Source organism: Paroedura picta, unplaced genomic scaffold, assembly GCF_049243985.1.
Source record: "Paroedura picta isolate Pp20150507F unplaced genomic scaffold, Ppicta_v3.0 Ppicta_v3_sca22, whole genome shotgun sequence".
NCBI classification, from domain to species: Eukaryota; Metazoa; Chordata; class Lepidosauria; order Squamata; family Gekkonidae; genus Paroedura; species Paroedura picta.
The window spans coordinates 4,996,202-5,023,192 of NW_027518619.1; the positions used below are offsets into that span (position 1 = coordinate 4,996,202).

The 26,991-nt window shown below is 45.5% G+C and overlaps 1 protein-coding gene across 1 annotated transcript in view; it reads right to left on the minus strand.

Moving 5' to 3' along the window:
- Positions 1 to 8,499: 8,499 nt before the first annotated feature.
- The window catches only part of LOC143828384 (tissue factor pathway inhibitor-like), a 44,441-nt gene continuing 25,949 nt past the window's right edge, over positions 8,500 to 26,991 (minus strand). Inside the window, exons 3-8 of the mRNA XM_077318778.1 lie at positions 25,672 to 25,872; positions 22,819 to 22,857; positions 20,809 to 20,985; positions 20,179 to 20,256; positions 10,311 to 10,493; positions 8,500 to 8,665 (exon numbers count right to left, since the gene is read on the minus strand). Of these exons, the coding sequence (XP_077174893.1) occupies positions 8,553 to 8,665; positions 10,311 to 10,493; positions 20,179 to 20,256; positions 20,809 to 20,985; positions 22,819 to 22,857; positions 25,672 to 25,872 (791 nt within the window). The 3' untranslated portion in view covers positions 8,500 to 8,552. The remainder of the gene's footprint in view (positions 8,666 to 10,310; positions 10,494 to 20,178; positions 20,257 to 20,808; positions 20,986 to 22,818; positions 22,858 to 25,671; positions 25,873 to 26,991) is intronic.

Consider the following 26,991-nt stretch of genomic DNA (forward strand, 5'->3'; position numbering starts at 1 on the left):
TGGACTTTGCACTTTGAAACTCTGTCTTACAACTTTGCCATTCTTGTGTTAATTAGGAGCTTTGTGTCATCTGTGCTCCCTCTTCCCACTCCCTTTTCAGATGTTCTTGGGGGAGTTAGGAGGTAGAATTTACTGCTGTGTTCTTGGGATATCCCTCATCAGTTCATTGTACACCAACCAGGAGAGATTGTATGAACAATATATGGAGATACCGATTGGTTCAAGGTCAGCCAAGGAATGAGACAAGGGTGTTTCTTATCACTGTTTCTTTTTAACCTTTATGCAGAGGTAATTATGCGGAAGCTTAATCTGGAAGAATCTACAATCGGAGTCAAAATTGGAGGCCGTAACATCAATAGAACACAAGGCTCATTGATCTCAAGATGCTCTGACCATGTTTATCTGCACATGGGTATCATATCTCCAATGGCCAATCAGAAGCCTTGCTTGAACAAAGACCTACCGGGCTCAAATATATTTCTCCATTTATCCTTTGTTACTTCCTGAATCAGGTCTCTCTGCCATTTTCACCTGCATGTCGGTTCTCTGAAATGCAACACTTTCAATAACCCATAGAATTTTGCTAACAATCCTTTTGGGCAGGGGTAGTCAACCTGTGGTCCTCCAGATGTTCATGGACTACAATTCTCATGAGCCCCTGCCAGCACACGCTGGCAGGGGCTCATGGGAATTGTAGTCCATGAACATCTGGAGGACCACAGGTTGACCGCCCCTGCTTTAGGGGATTCCGAAGGCAGCAATAACTGCTCAGATATGCTCAAGGATCAAAATGGGTCTTCTAGCTATTTGACCAATGAACTTTTCTGCTGATATTGGTAAAGGTTTGTTCTCCACTGTTTCACTTACATTACCGAAGATAAACTTTTCCATTTGACAGGAAAATAAGCTGGCCTAATTCCATCTCAGAAATAAAATATAATAATCCCACAGGTCTAGCACGTTATAAGTATTTATCACATATGACTGGCATTAAGAGCAAATATTCCCCAAGGAATATTGTTTTATAATTTTTATATATGCCTGACCGGAATGGCTCAGGCTAACACAATCTTGTCAGATATTGGAAACTAAGCAGAATCATAGAGTCATAGAGTTGTAAGGGATCTCTGGGATCATCTAGTCCAACCCCCTGCACAAGCAGCTCCAGTTAATACTTGGATGGGAGACAACTAAGGCGTGCCAGGGTCACAAGGCAGAAGCAGGCAATGACCAAGCCACCTCTGAAGGTCTCTTGCCTTGAAAATGCTATGGGGTTCTCATAAATGGGCTGCAACTTTATGACACTTTCCAGCACTATGATGAGAGTGTGGGCTGATGGGTGATGTCACATCTCTCATTCCCTGAGTGGCTCCATTTGCTTAGAGCACAGAAATATATCAACCCTGCTTCCCATTCCCATTCTGTCTGCCATTTTGATTCTCTCTCTATCTTTTTTTTAAACTTTTCCTTGTGTGACTAGGAAGGATAGATGTATCACTGGCTACCAGCCATAATAACTCAGGGGAACCTATGAATCCCAGAGTGAGGAGTCAATTTTAGGGGAAGGCCTTGGCCTCCATTCATTCATTCATTCATTCATTCATTCATTCATTATTTAATTTTTTTCCTGTTGTTGGCATTCCAGAGGAACTGGTTGGCCACTCTGTGAGACAAAATACTGGACTAGATGGACCACTGGTCTGATCCAGCAGAGCTCTTATGTTCTTAGTGTACAGCATGTTAAGTGGAAAGTAGACTAAGTTTAAACTTAACTTTTCATTGGTATTCTTGCAAAAAGTTAATGAAACTTCACACAACAAAAACCCATTGTCTGGTCTTCTAAGCAGTTTATAATATTCAGAGAATGTGATTCTTGTATAGATTTGTTCATTGTCTACTTGATAGTGGGGTGAAAGTTACTGAATGCTTGGTGGAATCTGCTCAGGGTTTCTTGACCATGTATTCTTACAACAAGATGTCATCAATGTATTTCAGGTATAAAAGAGGTGTGAATGGATAGGAGTTTAAGAAGCATTGCTCCAAGTCAATCATAAAGGTCCATCCTGTGGGACCATGCAGGTGCCCATGGTTGTACCATTGGTGGTGAAGTCAACTGAGGTGTTGTCAGAAATCATGTGCCTTATGGCTTGTAATCCATCTTTGTGTGGTATGTTGTTATACAGAGAATCCATAGCCATGGCGGCTAAAATCTCATTTCTCTGCCAAGTTGTTCAAGGATGTTATTTTTTTCAGAAAATCTCTGGTGTTGTGCACATAGCTAGGAGACCCATTGTCGTGCCTCTGCTATCAACACTCCTACTTGCCTAGCTCAGTTATTTATTTATTTGTTTATTGCATTTTTATGCCACCCTCCCACATGGCTCAAGGTAGATTACAACATCCATTTGGTACCTCTTAATAATTGTGAAACAGCCTTGGGGGATGAACAGTCTGGCCTCTCCAGGGCCAATCAGGGTGCAGCCAGCTGCACCCTGATTGGCCCTGCCCCTACAGCTCCCACTCTCCCTCACCAAGCCCTCACCCCTTGCCTCACAGACGTACCTGGCTGTTACAGCCAGGCACGTCTGTGACTCCGCCGCTCCACTTGCAGGGCCCCAGGTAAGAGGCCCTGCCGCAGAAGGGGGGAAACGTTTCCCAAAGGCCTGGAAAGCACACCCGGGGCCTCGCAGAGACCTCACTTTCCAGGCTCCCGGGAAGCCATCTGGCAGCGGGGGGGGGGGGGGGAGCGCTTCCCAAAGGCCTGGCAAGTTTGCCAGGCCCTTGGGAAGCGCTCCCTCTCCCCTACCCTCCTCCCACCTCAGACCTTCCCAGCGGCCTGGAAAGCAGCCGGGAAACCAACGGGGAGGACCCTTTCAAAGCCCGTTCTTATGAACAGGCTTTGAAGCTAGTAGGTTCATAATATATACATGTTCCAGTATGCACATTTACAATGCATTCCAAAATTAGACTCAGTAAAATCAACATGAGTAAATATATACCCATTAACCATATAACTGTAACCCAGCACAGTGTTCAGTATTTAACTATTTAACCAACTAAAACATACTGTTTTACAGGTTGGTTGGACTGACGATTGGCCCACGATGTGCCCCGCAGGTGTATCAGGTACTAGGGTGTCCTGGGTGCCACTGTGGGTGTTATCTGGTACTCGAATAAGTTCTTCTTGACAAAACCCTCCCTACCCAATGCCCATACATAACGGTTAGTGATTTCTGTGTATCTGAAGTGTGCATGCACACAAAAGTCTATCCGCAGAGTAAAACTTTGTCGGTTTTAAAGTTGCCCCTGGACCCAAGCTTTGTTTTGAATGTCAAATCGTTTTGGATGTTCGAATCTTGACGTAAGAAGAAAGGCTAAAGCAAAGATGAACCAAATAGTCAAGTATCCAGACAGATTTCAAACAGGAGACCAAATGTGCCTTGAAACCAAAGTCTTCAGCAGGACTCTACTAAATATTGATAAGTGCTTTGTAACACAAAATTCAAACCTGCTCTGTCAGCACCAAATCCTTATGAATTGTTTGAAGTACCCTTCAAAGCTTGAGGAATACAGCACACCCTTCGACAGCCACAGAACAAAAATGAGCCTCTACCAACTATGGACAAATAATTAAAATCATGACTCTCTTGTATTCTGTCAGAAGCTCCTTTTCAGTAAGAATAATGATGCAAATTACGCAGGAACATTACCTCTAATTATTAGAGCATCCACCTTTTAACTTCTCAACATGGCCCTTGTGTTGGCATACCTGTGTAATTTTAAAAGCAGCCGAGTTAAATTTAAATGATGACACCAGGCATGGCAAAGTTAAAGTACAATAAAGTAATTTACTAGAACTATCAAGGTTGGGGGATACAAAACAAGAAAATGCATAGAATCCTATAGCTCATGGCAGAGGGGTAGTCAAACTGCGGCCCTCCAGATGTCCATGTACTACAATTCCCATGTGCCCCTGCCAGTGAACGCTGGCAGGGGCTCATGGGAGTTGCAGTCCATGGACATCTGGAGGGCTGCAGTTTGACTACCCCCGCTCTAAACCCTAGCTGCTACACGGTTAAACTTCAAGATGGATCTCTCCATCTTGAAGTTTAACAATTCCGGATGAGACCACAGCGAAGGGGCATACGTGAGAACCAAATATGTAGGCACTGCCCATAAATGCTTCACATAGCAATAAATATATCACATAACCCACTTTTCTTACTCCCACTCAACAAACAACTAACCCTTTTTCTGACAGCCAGTGGCTGACTCTTGCTAAAAAGCTAACTCCTCAAGAGTTAGCTGCTGACTTCAAGCAGTCCTAGCTCATCTCTAAGATTCACAAATCTGTTTCTGGCTTAGGATGGATTGGCCAGTACATCAGCAAGCATGTTATCGGTAAGCCAATACACAACATCGAGGAGTCCTTCTTTGGACTTCTCTCTAGCAATTGCAATCTTGATCGGGACGTGCCTCGTGCCATCCTTCGTATTTTCGCCTTTGATCGTTGTGATACAGGCTGCATTATCCTCATACATTGTGGCTGGCTTAGGTTCATCCTTTTGCTGCAAAGCGTGCCTTGTATCTGTATCTGTCCACACTTCCATCAGGTGATCTCTTTATCTTGAATGCCCATTTGCATCCAACTGTATTCTTTCCAGCTGGTAATTTAGTGAATGGCCATGTTTGGTTGCTGCATCCACTTCTTCCACTGCATCCAGCCATTTGACCTTTTCACTCATTGAGATGTTGGAACAGGCAATGTCTGGTGTACAAAGAGAAGAAGACCCTGAAGGGGGCAGCAAGGAGACTCTTAGATAGGTCAGTGAGTTCAGGACCTTTCCCTCCTGTTAAGTGTTGCTTCTCGTCTGTCTCTAGATTGCTACACTTAGGGGCAATATCCTGCTTCTACTTGGAAGCTTCTCCATCTCTCTCCTAGGCAACCATGTAGACAGATGCTATCTCTGTCCCTCCCCTGCACTCTCCAGTAATGGTCGTTCTTTAAATAAATCCTTTCCTCCTTAATCCTAAATACAGCATGTGCCTGTCTGTGGCTTATTTACCCTGCTAACATGGAAGACTCACCACCTCTTCCCAGCTTGAGGGTTTGCATTGATCTGGTGCTTTGACATGACAAGTATAATGTTTAGCAAGTATTATTTTGTTCTGTCTTTTTGACCTCCTGACAGTACGTGGTGCTGGCTCATCTTTTTCTTGGGTTGCCCCTTCTGGCTGGGCATTGTTATGAAGCTCTGACTTTTCTCCAGCAGATGGCGCTGCCCCTTCAGATTGATTAAGGTAACATTGTTTGGTAGTTGTTCCACTGGGTGGCGCTCCCCCCTTCTCTTGTGCTTGTCCTTTGTTATTGAGCATTGACTCTGATAGGTGGCATCATGACCCATTGGGTGAAGCCTTATTGTTCCTACATTCCTCTCTTCCTGTAGAGAAATCCTGTGAACAAAACTGTTGGGTACAGTTTTCATCTACAAATACAACATGCTTTATATCCACTTCACATGTCTTGTGATTCATAACTCTAAACTCATACCTCTAACTCCCAGTTCAGATCTGAGATTTAATCTCCCATGCTTTTGCTTTGGCACATAAGCATAGACATTTGCTCCAAAAGTTCTCAAGTGTCCCTGGCTAGTCTTTCTGGCAGTTCTAGCCTCACAGGGCATTTTGCCAATTACCTTTGAATATACTATATTGTGGAAATAAACTGGTGTTAACTGCCATAGCCCGGCAGTTCTCAGGCAAATATGACCCTAACAGCAGGCATTTAGCACTTTCTATTATGTTGAATCTTTCTGCTGTCTCATTTAAGTCTAGGGTGTATAGGATTATATTTCCATGGGAAATACCTCCGGGTTCAAGATAATTCTCAAATGCAGTATTGCAAAATTCTGATCCAGTCAGTTATTAAACATTCAGGAACTTTAGAAAATTAATTCCTCACACAGACCGATTATGCTCGGGGCGGAACGCCCGAGATGGCAGCAACAGGGCTTCAGGGAAAATCCCCGATTATGCCCGACATCGCAGCCATCCCGGGCGCCACCAAGCTCTGGCCCGACCCAGGCCCTAGGAAGGCATTAAGGGAACACCGAATCTTCTGCATTAAGGTAATGCAGAGTCTTCCATGTTCCTGGGGCTACTGTGGGCACCGATGAGGGCTAGGTCAGACTAGCCTAGTGCATAATTGGAGGAGATTTTTCTGCCTCTCGCCCCTGCCAGCACTGCGGCTCTGTGGAGCTGACAGGGGCATCCCCCCATCCCCACTATGCTCTCTGCCATCATGTAGTGGGGGCCCCATGCCCCGCTCCTGCCCACCACCACTCCTGTGAAACACTCCCAGTGGCCCGCATGCCAAAATCATAACTAAGTCCCTGCAACTGCGTTTTTTTTTTCACTCTTTCTCTCCTGTGTCCCCCCCACCCAGTTCCTACGATCTTTTACCAGGGCCCATTCTGCACACATAATATAATGCACTTTCAATGTGCTTTGGCAGCTGGATTTTCCTGTGTGGAACAGGAAAATCTACTTCGAAAGTGCATTGAAAGTGCATTATCTATTGTGTGCAGAATAGGTCCAGGTCTTTCTGCACTTTTCTTTCTCCTTCGTAGACTTTCCTCTGCTTTCTCGAGACTGTCACATTCTTCCCCATTTCCATTTCTCCCCCATTTCCCTTCCCACCACTTTACCCCACCTTATTTCCCACTGTTTGCTACCAGATTCTCTCTACTTTCTCTCTATTTGTCAATTTGTCATCTGATCTTCCTGCTTCCCCCCCCCCCCCCCATTTCTCCCTATATTTCTTCCCAGGTCACTCTCCACTTTATTGCCTATTTCTCACTCGGTCTCTTTCATTTTGTCTCTCCACCACTTTTGGATTTTCTTCCTAGCCCCCTTTCCCCCTTCCCTCCAATTTCCAAATGCTTTCTCCCCCTTTCTCCCTTTAATAATAGTGATGATGATGATGATGTGCCTCAAGTCCAATGGGAGAGTAGCAGTCTAGACATTTCATAATAATAATAATTTTATTTTTTATAGCCGCCCCCTTCCCTAGGCAGCTCAGGGTGTCTAACATCAAAATTAAAAAAAAAATCCCATTTCAATCATAATACACAATAAAATTATTAGTATTAGGTTTTAATATTAACTTGAATTAATTTAAAAGCCACCTTCTCATTATGATTAGTATCTTACTGGGGAGGGAGGGGGTCTTTGTTCAGAGATGAGGCTGATTTTTTTTCATATAGATGTTTTCAGATAGGAAGGCCAGCATATTGTTAGCATATTTCCTGGCCCCAACCAAGGGCCTAGTGGAACAGTCCTGCCTTACAGGCCTCCTGGGATTGTTGAAATTCCCGAAGGGCCCTCAGCAGAGAATTCTACCAAGCCAGGGCCAAGGCTGAAAAGGCCCTGGCCAAAGTAATTTTACTTCTTTGGGGGATAGAGTTCTGTAGCAAATTTTAATAATTTGATCTTAGTGTTCCTTGTCTCTTTCCTGTGATTTCTATACATTTATTCCTCCTCCAGATGTCCATTCTCTCTCTCTCTCTTTCTGGACCTTTTCCGCTTTCTTCTGTGTTCCACTCTGTCTCTCTTCTAGCCTTTTCCTCCACCTTCTTTCCCGCTTTCCCATTCACTTTCTCGCCATATTTTCTCCACTTTCTCTACACTCACCCTAGATTTCTTCTCCCTTGTGACAGACATAGCCAAGTCTAGCCCCCTTTTCAGTATCAGCCACTCCCCCCACTTTGTATTCTGTTTGTCTGGAATAAAACCGAAACTGAACCAGAGAAAAAGGGAACCTCAGTGCAGAATCAAGCCAAAGAAGAGAGGTACCTACTGAAAAGAGCTGATGTTACCAAACATATTGAAATTATATGTAAAGAAATATAAAGATGTCATTGAAACTCATATAAAGATAATAAACAAATTGAGGAACATGAAAAATTGAACTTTTATAATTGATTGCCTAGATGGTAGCCCACCTAGTGGTAATCCATTCCCGGGGGGAATGGATTGTCTGTTGGCGTGGATTTGTTCTGCCTGCCTATTGGAGCCACCCAACCCCTGGGTCTCAGTACGAGTTGAGCTAAGGCGCTTGCAGTTGCAGTTTCACCTTCCTTTAATGTTATTGTTGTTATTGTTATTATGTAAATGTTGTTATCGTTGTTGTTACCCCCTTACTGTTACTTGAATGATGTTACCTATACTATTTTGTTGTTTCCTGTAAACCGCCCTGAGCCTTCGGGAAGAAAGAAAGAAAGAAAGAAAGAAAGAAAGAAAGAAAGAAAGAAAGAAAGAAAGAAAGAAAGAATGTCATGTGGAAGTGGGGATTAGCTCCACATTCATATGGGCTCCCTCCTGGCCTTTTCCATCTGTGTGGAATTGGCCTTGGAAAGGAAAGACAAAATACAAAACATTTAATAAATAACATGGATGTAAATGGGAAAACAATTAAATGATACTCAACGTTTCCCAATGGGGTGTGTCCAGAACATTTTTTATTATTTCTGTGAAAAGAGAAGACAGATAAATTATATCCTTTCGATGACAATCTCCTCCTCCTCTGTCAGCTTCGCCGGGTGCTTTTTTCGTTTCCGACGGACTTTCATGGTACCTTGCTGTCCCCGCTTTATTTTAAGGAACCCTGCAGAAAACCACAAAGGGGAGGGACCTTCAACAAAACAAGGCCAGCAACGATATAGTTGGTAGCGCACACTATCTCCAGGTGAAAGCCAGAATTAGAAGGGGTATCGGCAGAGGAGCCATTTTGCCTGTAAGCTACGTACTTGTTTCTCTTTCCCAAATCTGCAAAATCTGTTTGGCAAAAAGTGGCAGTGGGGAAAAGACTATTTTGAAAGAAACTCTTGCCAATGTTGTCCCCGAGAGGACAGAACTGGATTATATGCCTTGATGCCACTTACATATATTTTTCTACCATTATCAGAAATGAAATGGTCTACCACTCTCCCTCCCTGAATCACTCCAGTATACACACACACACACACACACACACACACACTAGGGACAAAGCCCGCTGAATTCATGAATACAATGGGTGCTAGATAGGGGTGGAAGAACTCTGCGGATGGCATCCCCCTACCCCCAGGATCTGGAAAGGCTGCAGGCAGCTGTTATGGAACTCACTGGCAGGGGCAGCTCTCATTTGGCAGGGATCTGCAGCCTCCAAGCCTCAGAGGGAAGTGGAAGGAGGAGGGGGTGGTCAGGGGCGGAAGGTGATTGGCTGGTCACTGGACAGACAGGCAAGCCGGTTGGAGGAGGAGGCACTCAGGGGTGGGACAGCCACCCTGAGTGGGTGTTAAGCACTGAGTGGCACTTAAGCTATGAGACCAGCTCCTCCTCCTACGCCTTACCAGAAATATTAAGTGGAAAATATATTTTGAATAATAGCTTTGTCATTCTCTTCTCATTCGGTAATAATTGTTTAAAAACTTTTAGAAGTATTGTAGACGGCACTTGAACGTTAAGTGTTTTTTTGTATATGCTTGGTTCTGTCTTTCTAGACACATTTTTATCATTGTTTTGAGATTTCTAAACAAATGATTCAGAAGAACAGTTAAAAATAATGGCTAACCTTTTCTTTTTTTCTTTTTGGGACAAATACATGGAGAAAGCTCAGAGCAAAATGTGCAGGGGCTATTACTATATCGGAATAAAGAAGGTTATGAGCCATTGCGACAGGAATGTTAGGATCCACCTCCTCCTAAGGGCAACCAATGAGAGCTGATGGAATGTTAGAGAGACAGTTGGAGAACAGCCGTTACATTGGCCGTTGGGGGTTTTCAACTGGGAGGAGAGCGAATCCTAGGATCATAGCATTGGAAGGGGCCAACCAGGCCATCTAGTTCAAACCCCTGCTCAATTCAGGATCAGCCTGAAGCATCCATGAAGGACTGGAGAGGAGCTTGAAACAGGGAAGTGGAACTGGTCATCCTTCCCTGATAGCTCCTAGGAAAGATGGGGGGGGGGGCGTGCGTGTGTGACCCGTATCAAGTGTGAGAGGAGGAAAACTGGAGCCTCTGTGTGTATTCTGGCCTCCACAGAAGTTAGCAGATTTGTATCGAATAAGCTTGTGCCTGTTTATCAAACGGTCTCTCTCAACAGCTACAGATTCCCACTAGTAGAACAAAACAGCTACACTTGTCCCTCAAACCCATCTACACTAAGAGCATTGTGAGACCCGTGAGCCAGCTACAGATGTCTGCCAAGTTATTTGACCTTCCATTTTCACCCGAGGAGAACGTGCATGGCTGGTTCCGACGTGACCATACCTTTCTTGCACATCCGAAGGCAAGACTTTCTGGAAGTGAAGTTATTGACATTCCCGCCGCAGCCGCTGTAACTGAACGGGTGGCATTTTCCAGTCGCGTGACTATAGAAGAACCTTTTCTCATTGGCTCTGCAGAGACCTCGGTCCATTGGGGTCCTACAGAAAGACGGCACTGGAGCCGAGCCTAAACAGACCAAGGAAATGTTGTTAGATACAATACAAGATTATCTAATGCTGTCATAGACGTGCAGTCAGCTAAAAACTATTCACGTGAAACCATATGCTTAGGTTCCTGCAGTATCAGACCACCTGTGTGGAGGCTGGAGATCCAGTTCCTACTTAATGCACTCCGTTCTGTAAGTGCCTCTCCTCTCATTCCAAAGAAAGCTGCTCCACTTGTACAAAGAATTGCTCTTTCTGCGGATGAATTCAGAGGCATGTGCTTAGATTTTGGGATTAGATTCTATGGATTTTCACGAACGATGGCACAAAGGGGTGAAACACTGTTCTTCTATAGATAATAACGGGTTGGATCCAGTCAGCTGTCACAAAGCAAGGTTACCCTTTCATAGAAGACAACCGAAACATTCTTCCCTCCCAAAAACGAAGAGTTCGGAGCTGTTGATTGTGTCCGAGAGGGTACATCATGAAACGTCATGACAGAAAATCTATTGCTAAGAACGACTGGCTGGACTAGTCTTATGATACATATAAGACAACCAACCCCCCGCCCTGCATCTCTTTCCTGCTGTTCCCAGGGCAGAAGGGCTTTTATCTTCAAAGGACAGTCAGAACAAAGCAAAACCTACATTTTTACTCCTAGTGGCCAAAAGGGGTCCCGAACTGCTTGCTGGAGCCATAACAAGTAGAATAAGAGACAGCACTGTGAAGGACAGTCTCTGCCTCCTGGGTACAGACTTCGGTATGTGCTGAGAGACATTCAAGGAGAAGGGGGGAGAGGGTAAACAGGAAATCAAGAAAATCAGAGTCCAATAGCACCTTTAAAAGCTAGCTTTTGCCTTATATTTCCACTGTTATGATGGTAGTTCATTAGTCTGAGGAAGGGTGCCTGCACTCGAAAGCTCACGCCTGGAATAAATCTCTGTTGGTCTTAAAGGTGCCATTGGATTCTATTTTTGTTGTGCTACTTCAGACCGACACGGCTACCCACTTGAATTTATTCTTAAGGGAAAAAAGAGTTGAGCTTGATGGTTCCTAGCGCCTTGGTTCACTTTTTACCTGGATCCTTGGCATGTACTAAGCCCAACCTTTTTATCACCGGGGACCACTCAACGCCTTTTACTGAGGCCCGGTGGGGGGGGGGTAGTTTACTCCTCTACTCTCAACCACTGCCCTAACGCTCTCTGATCGCTATGGTAATGTTTAAACATCCCTTCAAAATAAGATACAGACACGCCACAACAATGAAGTGTGTTGTAAAGGGCTGGGGGGGATGAAGTAAAGGGCCGGGGGGGGGGGGGGGGAGAAGGCATCCTTCGGGGTCCACCTCCAATTAGTCCAAGGACCACATGTGCTCCGTGGCCCACAAGTTGGGGATCGCTATACTAAGGGAAGACATGACATCCCTTTATTACTCAACCTCATTGAATTCAACTTATGACAGTTCCCCTTTAAGTGTGGTTTAAGGATTCACGGGGCCCTAGCAGCGTATGGTAGGAGCAGCCAGCCTGGGGGTGAAGGAGCCTTCCATGGTGGAAAGGAGTGTCACTCAGAGTGGGGGGAGTAGAGAGGCTATGGCCCTGGTCCATAGGCGAGAAGACACTGTGCATGCTTCGCTCTCCTCTCACATGGTTTTTGTCCATGCACGTCCTGTGATCCTCAGCACCAGCTTTCCAATTCATTCATTCATTCCTTCTTTCCTTCCTTCCTTCCTTCCTTCCTTCCTTCCTTCCTTCCTTCCTTCCTTCCTTCCTTCCTTCCTTCCTTCCTTCATTCATTCATTCACTTGCTCACTCGCTCGCTCACTCACTCACTCACTCACTCACTCACTCACTCACTCACTCATTCAGTTTATATTCCACCCCAACCCTTTACATATTCTCACCATTGCATTGTATCCTGGCAACTTGGGGACCTGCGGCCCGCCCGCAGGTCCCCAACCTGCGGGCAGGCTGCGGCTCCCTCTCCCCGCCCCCCCCCCCGCAGTAAAAAACTTCCCAGGCCGCAAGCTTGCGGCCCGGGAAGCTTCTTACTGCGGGAGCGCGGGGAGAGGGAATCAGGGCTGGGCCGCGCCCGCGCATTGTGCATGCGTATGGCGCATTCACGCATGCGCAATGCGTGGGTACGGCCCGTGGGCGCGGCCAGATGCCCTGCCGGTCCCCAGCCTCAGAAAGGTTGGGGACCACTGCCTTAACTCACCCAATTTCCTTCTCTTCCTACCAACAATCCCTGGCATAGTTTTCTCAGTGGCCCTTTCTGCTACTTTTGGTGGATTACTAATAAATCTTATATCAGTTATGAAGGTAAGCTGATGGTCCCCAAGCAGGAAGCCACACAAAAACTCGGCATAGCCCTTCCTCAGCAAGCAGAGGCATGACCTAACCAGCCTGGATGACTTTCCCCACGGAAGTAGGATGGAAAATTGCACAGTCACTAACAGACTGTGGGAATAATAATCCATCTAAGCCAAAAGCAAAATCGGTCACCATTCAGTTGAGAAGCTTCTTAGGAACTGTATTGATACAAAGGCTATGACACAGATCTGCCCTCTAGTTGCATTTCTGAAAGGAAATTCTAGGGTTATTAAGAATTGCTATTCGGAAGGCAGTTTTGCTGGTCTCATGATGAACTTTGTTGTTGCCCCAATGGCTGTATTGCATCCAACTGTCCCCAGGAATGAACAGATTTTTGAGGCCCAAGAAAATTGTGTGATCCAAAAGCTAACACTTGACAGAAGACGAGCAATTGCTGCAAGATGAATGGTGCGTATTCTGGAAGACCCAGCGAAGCTACAAGTCCAATGGATTTATTAAGCCTGCGGGTTCAGTGAACATAGACACCGATTCTTCAGAACAGCTCTTTTTATTTAGCAACTCCAGCAACAAACTCCAAATACTTAACAGAGAAAAACAGGCAAACTCATGCACTTTTATACTTTTCAAGCAGGCCGCTGCTGCCTCTGATTGGCCCTAAGCAGAGCAATTTGATTGGCTCTAAGCAGAGCAATCGGATTGGCTCTAAGCAGAGCAATCTGGTTGGACCGTAACAGGTTCCTTTGATTGGTTAGTTCCCTGGCTGGCAGAAGCCTTCATTTGCATCAGCGGCCAAATGCCCACAGACATAACAGTATGTTAAACTATTTGGGAAAGAATGACGGCAGCTTCTGGTGCATTTGAAAAGCGGAGGGCAAGAGCCACAGTCAAATGCTGGACCTGAAGTTTTTGAGTGTACCGTGGTTGGGAGGAATAATGTTGTTAAGTCCTTTAGTGCAGTGGTCCCCAACCCCCGGTCCGGAGACCGGTACCGTTCCGTAGATCAGTCGGTAACAGGCCGCGGCTCCTCCTTGTCCTCCTCATTCTCCTCCCAAGCTGCTGCCTCAGGAGCTGCCCTGCCACTCTGCCGTCGGTTCACCTTTGGTGTTCTCCGACGGCCACCATGGCTGGCAGTGCCCCCCAGCGGGCAGCAGGAAGTCAGGGGTGCAGGCGGGAAAGCAAGCGGAGCAGGGGCTCAGGCGGTGGCAACGTCCCTCAGCAAAAGACTACCCCCCCCAGGCCTCAGTAAAATTGTTAAGCGTTGACCGGTCCCTAGGGATATAAAAGTTGGGGACCACTGCTCTACTGTAAAGAAAACATCTATCCAGGAGAACCTGCTGTAAGAAAAAGAAACGAGAAAGGGAGAGATGTGCTATATTGATATCTGCATCTCCAAATTATGAAAAAAAATGCACGCGAAATTTGAACTCAACGATCAAACACGTCTGAGCCAATTGTTTGGAATATGTGTCCTTGCTAAGCTGCTGGAAGTGAATGCTCACGGCAACAGGTTTTAATGCGCTTTCGGATTTGATTCAAAGAACACCAAGCTAAATTAAACACTGAGAAGTGGATTTTAATGCCGTGGAACTGCTTTGTCAATGCACTTTGTGACCAAGCTTAATACCAAAGCAGCGTGGGTTCAGCGGCCTATTCAAACAGGAGCAGATGTCAGATTCCTAACCCACTCGGGGTGACCGATTTATCGGGTTCGGTGCTCTGCAGCGATCTTCAACAAAGCCTTCACATGACAAAGCTCCTCTTGGTTTAAGCTGGTGGTGGCATTTTGCCTCGGAAAGGGAACACGGCTCTGGCAAATGAGACATTAGGTGCGACTTGGACATTTTGAACCTCAAAGCAGTGGAGAAAATGCCCCCCAAGGATTATACGTCAATGTTACGTACATACTTCACAAAGTTCTTCTATAAATAATAACGGGCAGTTACCTAGCTGTGACGGCCTCTTTCCTGAAACAATCATCCATGACTGCTTTTTCTAGTGAGATGGAAGGATGAGGAAAATTCAGGATGACTCTCCATTGGATATAATGGAGGGATGGGGGCACCCTCTTTGGGAGACCCAAGACGTGGACCTCTTCGACCAATCATTTTGAAATTTGGAGGGGAGTCAGGGAAGAGCTTCCTGGAGCTACCCTGAAACTTTAGAGGATGTATCTCAAACCCTCACCCCCCCAGGCATCGGGAAAGACAGGAATGCCAACATTCCCATTATAGTCTATGGCGCCATTGACTTCCATGGGTGCCAAAAGCCAAAGCGGATGAGTCCTTTGATTACTAAGTAAATTAATATCATTTCTGATTTGTGTGTGTGTGGGGGGGAACTTTTGAGAGGCACGCTTTGTTGAATTAAATATTCTTTTATTTCTGGCATTGCCTACATGTGTGTCCATCTATTCGTTGCTCCAGGAAACTTGTCATTGTTAAAAAAGTAATTCTCGACGCTGGGAACAAGGGAGAGGGAGGCGGGAGCGAGAGGGAGGCAGGATGCTGCAGATGACTTTGGCGCATTTGAGACTCCATACCTTCCTTCTGCTGGTTGCTCTTCGGTCGCTAAGAGTTTTTTAGGGTGGTGAATCCCCTTTTAGGGAATCCCAGAGAAGTGCTTTAAAATGGGAGGATGTAGTGAGCTCTCAGCAGGCCAGATGCTGGATGTGGGCAACATCATGTGAAGGTGCCGGAATATTCAGCTTGCATTTGACTGGCATGACACTACATTTAAAGGGTGCAGAAATCCCCTCATTATATCCCAAGAAATCTAGCAGACCAACAGACTCTGGAAACAGACTACAGCTACACAATTAAATAAATTACTCTAGGTTCTTGAAAAGATCCAGCCTGGATAGCCCAGGGAAGCCCGATCTCCTCAGATCTTGGAAGCTAACTTGATTAGCATTCGGATGGGAGACCACCAAGGAAGTCCAGGGTTGCTATGCAAAGGCAGGCAATGGCAAACCACTTCTGAATGTCTCTTGCCTAGACCTGGGTGGCTCAGGCTAGCACTTGGAAGGATGGCCTCCAAGGAATACCAGGGCTGTGATGCAGGGCCAGGCAATGGCAAACCACCTTCAAAAGTCTCTTGCCCAGCTGCCAGGATCTCACCTCCCCATATTTGATTGTACAGGATCAGCTCTTTGAATTCACTATATTCTCCCCCCCCCCCAAAAAAAAGAAAGACTTTGGTAAGCGTAGCTTTAAAATTATTTAGTTCATTTGAGCTGTAATGTGCATGCGCTCAAGCCAACAGTGGACATTTAGGAGCTAGAGGCTCTTTACGGACAAATGCCAATCCATGATCACTTTGCCATATATTGGTCAGGGTTCACACTGCGTGCCCGCGGTTGTCTCATTCCATTCACACATGTCTGAAGTCCAGCTTTACGTATGTTGTCCGTGGAAGGAAAAAGGATTATTATCCCCTGCAGTAAGATTGTTTTGTGGATCATGTCCAAGAATGTGATGCGTTGAAAATGGAATATTGAACGTAACTGTGAAGATTGATTAGAAGAAGAGATTATTTTTATACCCCACTTTTCAATACCTGAAGGAATCTCAAAGTGACTTACAATTGCCTTCCTTTCCTGGTGTGCTACTTTAGTCACCTGCGCCTCCATAGTAAGAGATGTGGCAAAGTTCATTTCCAAGTTCCTGATTGTGCAGTCTGAAGCTGCACTCTGTCAAGACAAAGGAGGTGCGCTTGTATTTCCTTCCCAGCTGCAGGACCTCAATTTTCAGCGGATTAAGCCTCAGGTGGCTTTGCTGGAGCCACTATGTCATGGCCCGCAGAAACTTGGCTAAAGAATCAGGGGAGTATTCAGCAGGCCACTCATGAGCAGATTGAGCGGGATGTCATCCACATACTGGTGACAACATGCCCCAGACGAGCTTGTCTATAGTGCAAATAAAGATGTTGAATAGGATCACGGAACGGACTGCACCCTGTGGAAGCCTGCAGTGGAGTTTGTAGCAGTGCAACTGGTCTTCTCTGATTGCGACTCTCTGTCCCAACCTTGGAGGAAGAAGACCAGCAATTGAAGGGCTGACCCCTGTGCCCCTGCGTCAGTGAGCAAGAAGCTCATGATCTACTAAGCTGAATGCTGTGGTAAGATCTAGCAATAACAGCAGTGCCAATCCACCTTGATCCAGCTATCTTTGGAGGTCATTTGTCAGAGCCACTAGTGCTATTTCCACCCTGTGGCCGGGCCAGAAGCAAGACTGGAATGGGTCCAGTACCAACACTGCCTCTAGGTACTCCTATAGCTGGTCTGCAGCTACCCATTCTACCACCTTACATAGAAATGCTAGGAACATAATGGGGTGGTAGTTTGTGGGTTCCTGCAGATTCATGTCTGGTTTCTTTAACAGAGGTTGCACTACAGCCTCCCTTAACCTGCTCAGGAATGTCCCTGTTAGTAGGAACCGACTGACAATTTCCAGAAGTGGCCTCCCAATCCTCTCATTACCCGTATTGAGGAGCCACAAGGGACAGGGGCCAAGTGGCCAGCCTCATCGAAGCAAGGAGCCTATCCACTTTGGTCTGTGAAAAACATCCTGAAGTATTCAACTTGGTCCCTTGAAGGCGGCCAAGGGGCCTCTGGTTCAGAAAAGCTCACAATAGCTTCACAGCTATGTGCCGATTGTGTACAATCTGAATATCGCTCCTCAAAGGCGATTGAAGACCAAATCACCCTATGTAACTGCACTGGGAGTGAACTTGTGGATGCAATGGATGTTGCATAGAAGTCCCTCTTCACTACCTTCACTGCCAGGCTTTCGTAAGCATCCTATAAGATGGTCTTGACCCTTTGTTACAAGTCTTCCTCCAAACTCGCCCTAGCCATCTCAGCAATTGCTTCTTTCCTTGTAGCTCCTATGTGTTTGTCTTGCAACAGGGTAAAAGAGGGTGTCAGGGCGCAATTAAATCGATGGCCATCACAAGCTGGTTATTCCAGTTATCAACCCGAACATCAAGTGAATCGCTGGGGGACATTGGCTCCCACAGTACATTCAGGAATCTATTTGGACCCATAGGTCTCCACCAGCAGGTGTAAATTGGCCCTCCACCTACGGAGGGAGGGGACAGGGTACAGATCTGGGCCTTCATGGCTCAGTAGTCTGGCCATGAGACACAGTTAATTGCCATCAGATCTGTACCCATCCCTAGCAAAACACCTCAGTTCGTCTCCTGCCTTGAGAACCGTGCACCATCATGAGTCAGTTTCATCTGGGTGACACTTTGTACCCTCAGAAGATTTTTTGGTATAGCCATCTCAGGGCATGCCACTCTACTGGATTATTTTCAAGAGATGGCTATATTCCATGCTGTGCTGTGTTTTAGGTATCGTGTGGGGAAGGTATCATGATTCAGGAAACAAAATGACACTTCCCAAGTAAGATACAAACACAAGCTTTATTAAGGAAATCTTGCTAAGATTGTCCCCACATAGGCTCCTTGTTTGTGAATTAGCCTCCGCAAGCTATCCGCCAACTCCCAGAAGCACACCTGAGGACAGAGGCAGATAGCCACCAGAAAGGCATGGTGAAAGTCATTTGTCTTTTCCCAGCGGTTTCTCTCTCTCTCCTGTACAACTGTGGAGTATAAAAATGACAAAGCTTGAAGTGGCCAGATAGACAGTGCACAGGTCTGGATAAAAACAACAACCCAGTTTTGTCCAGGTGACCTAATTTACCTAATCTACCTGTCAATGTGCGATGTGCATTTATTTCACTAACGGGTGGGCAACAAGGATCCATCAGTTCAAGCTGAGGATTAATAAACCACCAACCTAAGAAGTTGTCTTAGGAAGGGTCATGGCTCAGTAGCCTGCAGAAGGTCCCAGGTTCAATCCCAGGCATCTCTAGTTGAAAGGACCAGATAGTTGGTGATACGAAATGTTCCACCTACGACCCTGGAGAGCTGCTGCCAATCTGAGTGGACAATACTGTACTTGATGGACCAATGGATTGATCCAGCAGAAGGCAGCTTCCTGTGTTCCTCAGGACCATGCAAATTGTCCTGTAACGTGTGTCCATCCACCTGGGAGGTGCTGGGAGGAACTGCAGTTGTGGTGCAGTGCAGAAGGCCACAGGTTCAAGCCCTGGCAGATCCAGCTAAAAGGGATATCATGTGTCTGGCTTGTGAAAGCCATTCATGGATGCCATGCAGTCTACTAACCTGTACACAAGGCAAAGCTAACCAGAGGTAGCTTCCTATGGCACAGTTTGCTCCCAGGCTAGCACTGCCTCTCCCAGAAGGTGAGGAAAGGATACTCTCTGTGATACCATGTTTGGCTAGAGACGTGCATGCAGGCCACATGTGATAGCGGTTCTCACCCCACTAGGGGAAGTCAAAATGGGTCCTCAGGAAACACGCCACTGCTATGCAATTTTAGATAATCTCATCTAGAATGGTCAACCTATGTTAGGGATTGTTTCTGATGAGCAACCACGTTGTCCTGCTGCTAAAGAAAGAGAGAGCCAGCAAGATGAACAAGATTATATGTGTGTGTGTATCAGAGACATTCAGACATGTATATATAATTAAAAATGTTGACTCAAGAGATAAAAGTTTAGGAAGAAGGTCAATAGTATAATAAGCATATTGAAATTCCCGAGTTTCTCAGTGATAAAGACATATACAACTGTAAACTGGATACAGGGAAATCATTATAAAATTATGGCAAAAGATCTTATTTCTTTTCTGTTATCTAAAAAGAAAAACTCTCAGTTCAAGTAGTCCTGAAGGCCCAGGGACCTCCGTTCCTTCTAGTCTCTGAATAGGGGAGTTTTCACTCTTGAAAGACTGTATCCTCTCTCTCTCTCTCTCTCTCTCTCTCTCTCTCTCTCTCTCACACTCTCTCTCTTGGACCACCACTTCTTGATAAGGATCTTCTCATGCAGACAATCAAAATGCAACTCAACTGTAACAAATCTAAACCTTATGGAGAAGCTGAAGGGTTCCCATCCCCTCAAAAAATCTCCATTATGAAAAGCCGATGGTTAGGATTTTCTATGGCCTCTCCATGTTTGCACCCCACACTTCAATTATTGTAAGCTAAATAACTGCTGCCCCCTGAATGGGTCATTTCCACCACCGCCCCTTTTGTTTACCTGATCTCACCTGCCATTAATGTTCAGTGGGTGTGCTATGCCGATTCATACCCACTGAATTAAATGCAGGAAAAGGAAACCTCTTAATACAAAACATGCTTTCTAAAAAAAAAAAAAAAAAGTCTTGCTATTCATATTTTTGCAGCCCTCCTTTTCATCCAACAGCTTTAAAATCATTTGCCATCCTCATTACAATTAACCTGGACGGAGAAAGCCCATGCTGACTTAACAAAAGGCTTTTGATACATACCTTGCTTTACAGCCAGGGAGCTTTTGTTGACCATACTTGGAAGGACCTTCTCTTCATTTTCCACGTGCACTGAATTAGCTGAAGGGCAAAAGGGAAAGAGGAAATGATAAAAGGGATGGGAAAAGCAGACAAAGAAAACGCTGACATTTACAAAGCAGCATTTCATTACTACATCAGTCGTACCATGATATTTCAAAATAATAGGCACTCTGTTCAGCAATATGGTACTTTGTTTCTCCTCTGTTCATAAAACCTTTCCCATGGAGGTTTGGTGGTGCTTTTTTACTGTCCTCACGGTCACAGAATAGAGCAACTATACAATCTTCATCTGGAAAGGAACAATTCTGGACGGAAGTCGTGGGCATGTCTATCTGAATACTACTTATTTATACACACATACAATGCAGTGTAGTGGTTAAAGGGTTGGATTAGATCTGGGAGACCCGGGTTTGAATCTCTACTCTGCTATGGAAACTTGCTGAGTGACTCATCTTTTAGGGAACAGAGACAGAGAGAGCTGCAAGCATCCACTGCAAATGAAGATGACTTTTTTTCTGCACACTTGACCGAATGAGCCAAGAGCCCAGAGATACAAGAAGATGGTTAATGCTACAAGGACAGACTACTTACGGATGTTCTGGCAGATATCCTGGCATTCGTTCAAAGATTCAAAGTTGTTTTGGTTTCCCAGGCACCCACCATACATGAATTTTTCACACTGCTGAGATTCTGGGTTGTAGAAATACCTGGAAATCAATCCTCTGCAGATTCCAGGATCATTCTCCAAAAGGCAGAAAGAAGGCTTTTCTGTGAACGAAGATGGTTTCGGGAAAAAGGTGTTTAAAACAAATTAGACCTCCGTGAATTAGATTCAGGGTAGCTTTACTGGCATGAAGCAGCAGAACAAAGATTGAGTCCAGGGGCATGTTTCAGACCAACCAAGTTTTATTCTGGACATAAGCTTTTGTGAGCATGCATACTTCAAAAGCTACAAGAGTACCTACACAGAAAACCTCATACCTTGAATCAAATTGTGTCGGTCAGAAAGGCGCCCCTGGACTCCAACTTTGCTCACCTTCCTGAGATCTTTTTGTTCTCTACTCATAGTTGGACAAGATCACCCCATTTACTAATGGCTCATCAGAACTGGAACTCAATGAGGAACCTTCTGGGCTCAAGACTGGCTGTTCAGATTTCTTTTAAAAACAGAGGTTTGGATCCATCAGTTCCATGATGGCCGTCAACCCATCAACACCTAGGCTGATCACCCAAAAATCACCCTGGAAATCCATGAAGGAGAAACAAAGATGATATGCAAAGCTATTCTGTAGCACGACATTGCCTGGCCTCGAGCTAGCACACTGCCTTGCTCTTACAGCTATTGGGTCTACAAAAGGCTTTGTGAACCTTTCTGGGCTCCTCAACCCCTTGCTGAAACTTGACTCCCTTTGAGTAGCTCCCTGCTGCCGGATAGTTGCCTCGAAGCCCAATCTGAACACGGAAGCACTTGCAAAGCCCCGCCTCCCATGCCCAAACCCCTGATCTGATCCAGTTCTCATTCAAATCGGCATCAAAGCTGACACAGTACTTCAATGGCCCTGACCTGGGCAGCCCAGGCAAGCCTGATCCCATCAGAAGCTAAACCCAGCTGACCTTCACTAGTATTTGGAAGGAAAGTCTCCAAGGAACGCTAGGGCAGCCAATGGGAAACCACCTTCGAGCGCCCCTTGCCTGCCTGCCAGGCAATCCTCGGAGTTGTTGGCTGCGTTGGATTAAATAAATGAATACTTTAACAATTATGGTGAATATGAGGAAGGAGAGCTATGCAAGACCAGAGGGAAAGGGGGGGAGGGGTTGTGTTTAAGGCAATACACCATCCAGAAGCCAGCATGACAATTTTATCTTGAAACCAGCTGCCTCACAACGTTTCAAGACAGGTGAGGCACACCGGTAGGTGCATGCAATCTAATCAGGAGGAAGGGAAGAGATAAGGAGTTGTACAGTTCCTTCAGGGTTTCACATCTGCTGGAGCCATAGATACGAGCAGCCATTTCTTCCCTATAGGTTCAATCGTTCTAAAAAAACTAGTATAGCATGGCATCTCCCCCAGAGGACAATGTGCAACGGCTGAGTTTATAGGAGTGGTGTTTGTTCTTGTCAAGGAAACCAAGGAAGAGCTGAAAATGAACATTTGTCTGTTTAATGTACCGTGACTTTTTCTCCCCCTTAACTGAAAACGAAGACACCTAGAAACACAGGTTCTTCCTAGATCTCAGCGGTAAAAGAAGCCTTTCGTTCTAGTGGGAGGCAAATACTCACCCCTTAGCGTTATAATAACATTTGCTGCAGCAACCTTTCTCACTTTATCCGCACTGTTTAACCCGTCTACTTTAATTTCGTATCTTCCGTGGAATCATCTAGAGCTACTTTTGTTTTTAACAGAAGTCAGTCGACACAAGGAGGTTTTAATCTGAGAATTGATTCTGCCGCCTGCAGTCTGATCATGGCAACTGCCCCAGAAATTGTTGGATAAACCCGTTCTAGTCACCGAGCAGCACAGCTGCACCAGTCCTGGAAAATGAATTTTTCGGATTGGTGACAAATCATATGCAGCAGAACATCCTTCGATAGACAAGTTACCTTTCTTAAATCTCGCTCTCTTTTTCTTTTCGGGAAGATCTGCAATTGAAGCAAAAGGTTACAAGAAAAAGGGATGGAGATATATTCCTAGCACAGAGTAATTATTAGATTCTATTTCCAGATCACAATCCTAGAGACTCCCACACATTCGGGAAACCCTTCCAGGGCCCTCAAGAAACCCTAGGGTTTCACAAACCCTGGTTGGAGAAGCCGGCCTTAAGTCTTCAACAGAAGACCAGCATGGAAAACTCTGCAGAGGAAAGCAATAGTCAATAGGAAGATCTAAACCACCCCCCCCCCCGGGTTACTCTATCGGCAGATTGAGATCAGTAACCCCCGTCCACCCCTGGGGGATGATATTTGGGGAGGGGGTGGATTTGGTTGTGATTTTTCACCGTTATATCTTGGATTCTTTTGTATGGATTGCTGTGCATTTTATAGATTCGTTTGGACTGTTTTAGGGAGTAATTTTACTGGGGATTTTATGCACATTCTGTAACCCATCATGAGCCTTTTGGGGAGTGGTGGGCTAGGAATTTAATCAATCAATCAATCAATCAATAAATACATACATACATGAAATAACAACCACCACCACCTCTGCTTCTCTCACTTGCCTTGGAAGCCCCTAGGTAGGGTTCCCTTAAATCTTTGATAGGAGCCCACCCAGGAATCCTCTGCAGAGGAAGGCAATGGCCAACCATCTCTACTTCTCACTCGCCTTGGAAGCCCCTTGTTGGGATCTCCTTAAGTCTTGGATGGAAGGTATTATCCAGCCATGAAAGCTGTCTCGGCTCTAATTTCAGTGCCCAACCGAGAAAATGTGAAAGCTTGTGCACAGTTATTCGCTAAATTACTGAATTCAAGAACAGGAAGGGGGGGGGGAATCATACCAGTAAAACTTAGCAGAGGAAAGTAGAAAAAGCCAGTTCTTCACCTTGTCATTTACCCCCCCAAAATCTCCAGGTATTTTCCAACCTGAACCTGGTGACCCTAGTGCTATCTTAGCATCTCCAAGAGAATCTTTTTCAGCTGAGTCATCAAGTGATGAAATATTAAGCGGTTATCAGGATGTGTGAATCAGCCCTTGGGGACGCAACCTGATGCGTACCGCCTAGAAAAATAGTCCCACTGACTTACTAATGTATGAGAAACAAGTCTTAGGACAAGACTTTCAGCCCAGTTTCTGGCTTTTCCCCAAAGGAACTTCTTAAACTCAAAATAGGAATGCATCTCTGTAGACTCTTTAATTAGAGACGGCATGCCTCAGACTCCAAGCTCATCTTGAAACACTTTCCTGTATTTATATATGTGGAGTTTTGAGATACACATATTTTGTGCGTGGTTTATTTCTCTGTTTTCATGTGGGGTTTCAGATGTGTGTTGTTGTAGATATAAACACAGGCCTGTAGAGTAAGAAAAATGGGGCTTGGACAGGTGACTGAAGTGGTTTTTTGAGTGGATGGAGCAGAGTTGACTGATTTGGGAAGAGACTATGGGTCCAGGATTTTTTTTTAAAAAGCCAAGTGGTTAAAGCAGCCTTTTCCAACCTTTTGACTGGTGTGTGTGTGTGTGAAATTATTTTTCAGACTTCACAGAGCCCCAGAGGTGATATCAGCTGGCCACGCCCCCTGCCACGCCCCCATAAGTGATATTGCTACCCACACCCTTAGCCCTCCTTTTGCTCCCTACCCTTACCTTTACTACTACTATGGCAGCTCTGCCTCATGTAGGCTGGAAATTAAGAGTAGGAGCTGAGAAGACAGCCCAGACCCCCCACCCCAAACCATGCCACGTCCCAGCTGCTGTGGACCCCCTTCCAAACTCCTGTGGACCCTTAGGGGTCCACGGACCCCTGGTTGGGAATCCCTGGGTTAGAGAGTGAGGTGCCATGAGAGAAATCAGTAATTAATCTGTGCAGCATGTGAGCAAATAAATCTTTGGAGTTAGGTCTGTTTAGGGAACTGTAAGAGCAAGAAGGAGAACTGTACCTATCTGAAACCATTACGCTTATGAACTTTACTGAAACCATTCGTGCTCTTATACTTCTAAATAAACCTTATTTATGTTTAAGAGAAAGCAACTGTTTTATTGAGAGTAAAGGATCCCTTTTTACCTCAGAGTCTCCCTCCTCCTTCCCCACCCCCGCAGACACACGCACTGTGACTAACAAATATAATTACAAATTACAAATAATTACAAATAGCCATCTTGTTCTTTAGTTCCAACTGAAACTCCTAAGGTGAGCACCTTTGGAGGTTGTGAAGTTAAGTAAAAGGTAAAGGTATCCCCTGTGCAAGCACCGGGTCATGTCTGACCCTTGGGGTGACGCCCTCTAGCGTTTTCATGGTAGACTCAATACGGGGTGGTTGCCAGTGACTTCCCCAGTCATTACCGTTACTCCCCCAGCAAGCTGGGTACTCATTTTATCGACCTCGGAAGGCTGAGTCAACCTTGAGCCGGCTGTTGAGATTGAACTTCATGGACAGAACTTCAGACTGCATGTCTGCTGCCTTACCACTCTGCGCCCCAAGAGGCTCTTGTGAAGTTAAGTAGGGGGTGCTAATGAGGCCAAGGAAACAGCACAGAGAAGTGCCCTTACAAGTGTCACTAATAAAGGGCCTCAGAAAGAAGCCCGATCTTGCAATATGCATCAAGATCAAATTAAGACAAAGCTGCAATTCCCTTTTTTCCCTACTCGATGGAAATGAGTTCAGTGAAGCACTGAGTAGTTCCACTGGACATTTAAGTCTTCTTCAAGTTATCATCAAGACAGGACGTCCCATCCTTCTGCATCGGTTATAATTTGAAACATGGACCAATATACTAATCAGAAGGAAGGAACGTACTTACCTGGAACTATACACATCGCATGGCATTCTTCTAGAGTTAGGAAGTTGTTCTTGTTGCCTTCACAGCCACCGTAGTCAAAGAGTTCGCACTGGCGGGACTGTATGTTGAAGTGATACCGGGTATGTATGGCTTTGCAGGGTCCAGCATCAGCTTTCATTCCGCAGATGGACAGGCCGAGGTTCAGTGAAGGCAAAGCAGGCCCTAGAAGAAGGTATGTACGAGCAAAATGTGGCATTGTCAGGCAATGCGGGGGGACCTCCTGATGGCACCTAGGATTTGGCTACTGTTTGACACAGAGTGTTGAACTAGATGGGCCACTGACCTGATCCACCATGGCTTATGTTCTTATGTCTGGAACAGTGATACTATATATGCTTGGAGGGGGCACAATGGGAGGACTTCTGGAGTTCTGGCCCTGCTGGTGGACCTCCTGATGGCACCTGGGTTTTGGCCACTGTGTGACTCAAAGTGTTGGACTGGATGGGCCACTGGCCTGATCCAACATGGCTTCTCTTATGTTCTCATGTCTCAGGCAGTGATGTTCTGCATTCCTTGTGCTTGGGGGGAGGCAACAGTGGGAGGGCTTCTGGAGTTCTGGCCCCACTGGTGGACCTTCTGATGGCACCTTCTCAACTGGCCACAAAGCACAAAGAGAAGGTGAAAGAGACATGCTGAGTTACCCAATATATTGTCTGTAGACAGAGAGGCCTGAAAAATCTTTCAGACTATCTTAAAACTACTGGGAAAAGATGCTTCTTCACAATCCTGGACTAAGGTCCCAAAGGTCCTTAAGGGTGAGTGTCACCATCTTGTGTTCAGCTATGAAGCATGTTAGTAACCAGTAGAGCTGATATAGGACTGGTGTGATGTGATCTCTGCAGCTCCAACTAAATTGCCTACATTTTGGTCCAACTGTAGCATCCAAATACCTTCAAGGGCAATCCCACATAAAGCTCATTATGGTGACCAAGTAGGGTGGCATGCATGACATAAATGGAGCAGATGCCTTCCCAAGTAATTAGGCATTCCATACTGAATTCTCGTAACTTGCTAGAGTCTAATAAATCAGTCAAATGGGCATGCAGCAGCCTAGAATGTGGGGAATAAATATATTCCAGGGGGCAGCACCGCCCTAACCAATTAGGGAGTTGTTGACATTCAAGTATTACTTCAGCTCTCTTGCGGATCAAACTTTTAAAACATGGCAGGTCATCAATGTTCTTTATTAAGTATACTACCTAGCCAATATTTTGTGTACTTCAATCAGTTCTCTTGGAAAGAGCCATGAAGCTGCAGCCCACATAACAGACCCATATGGTT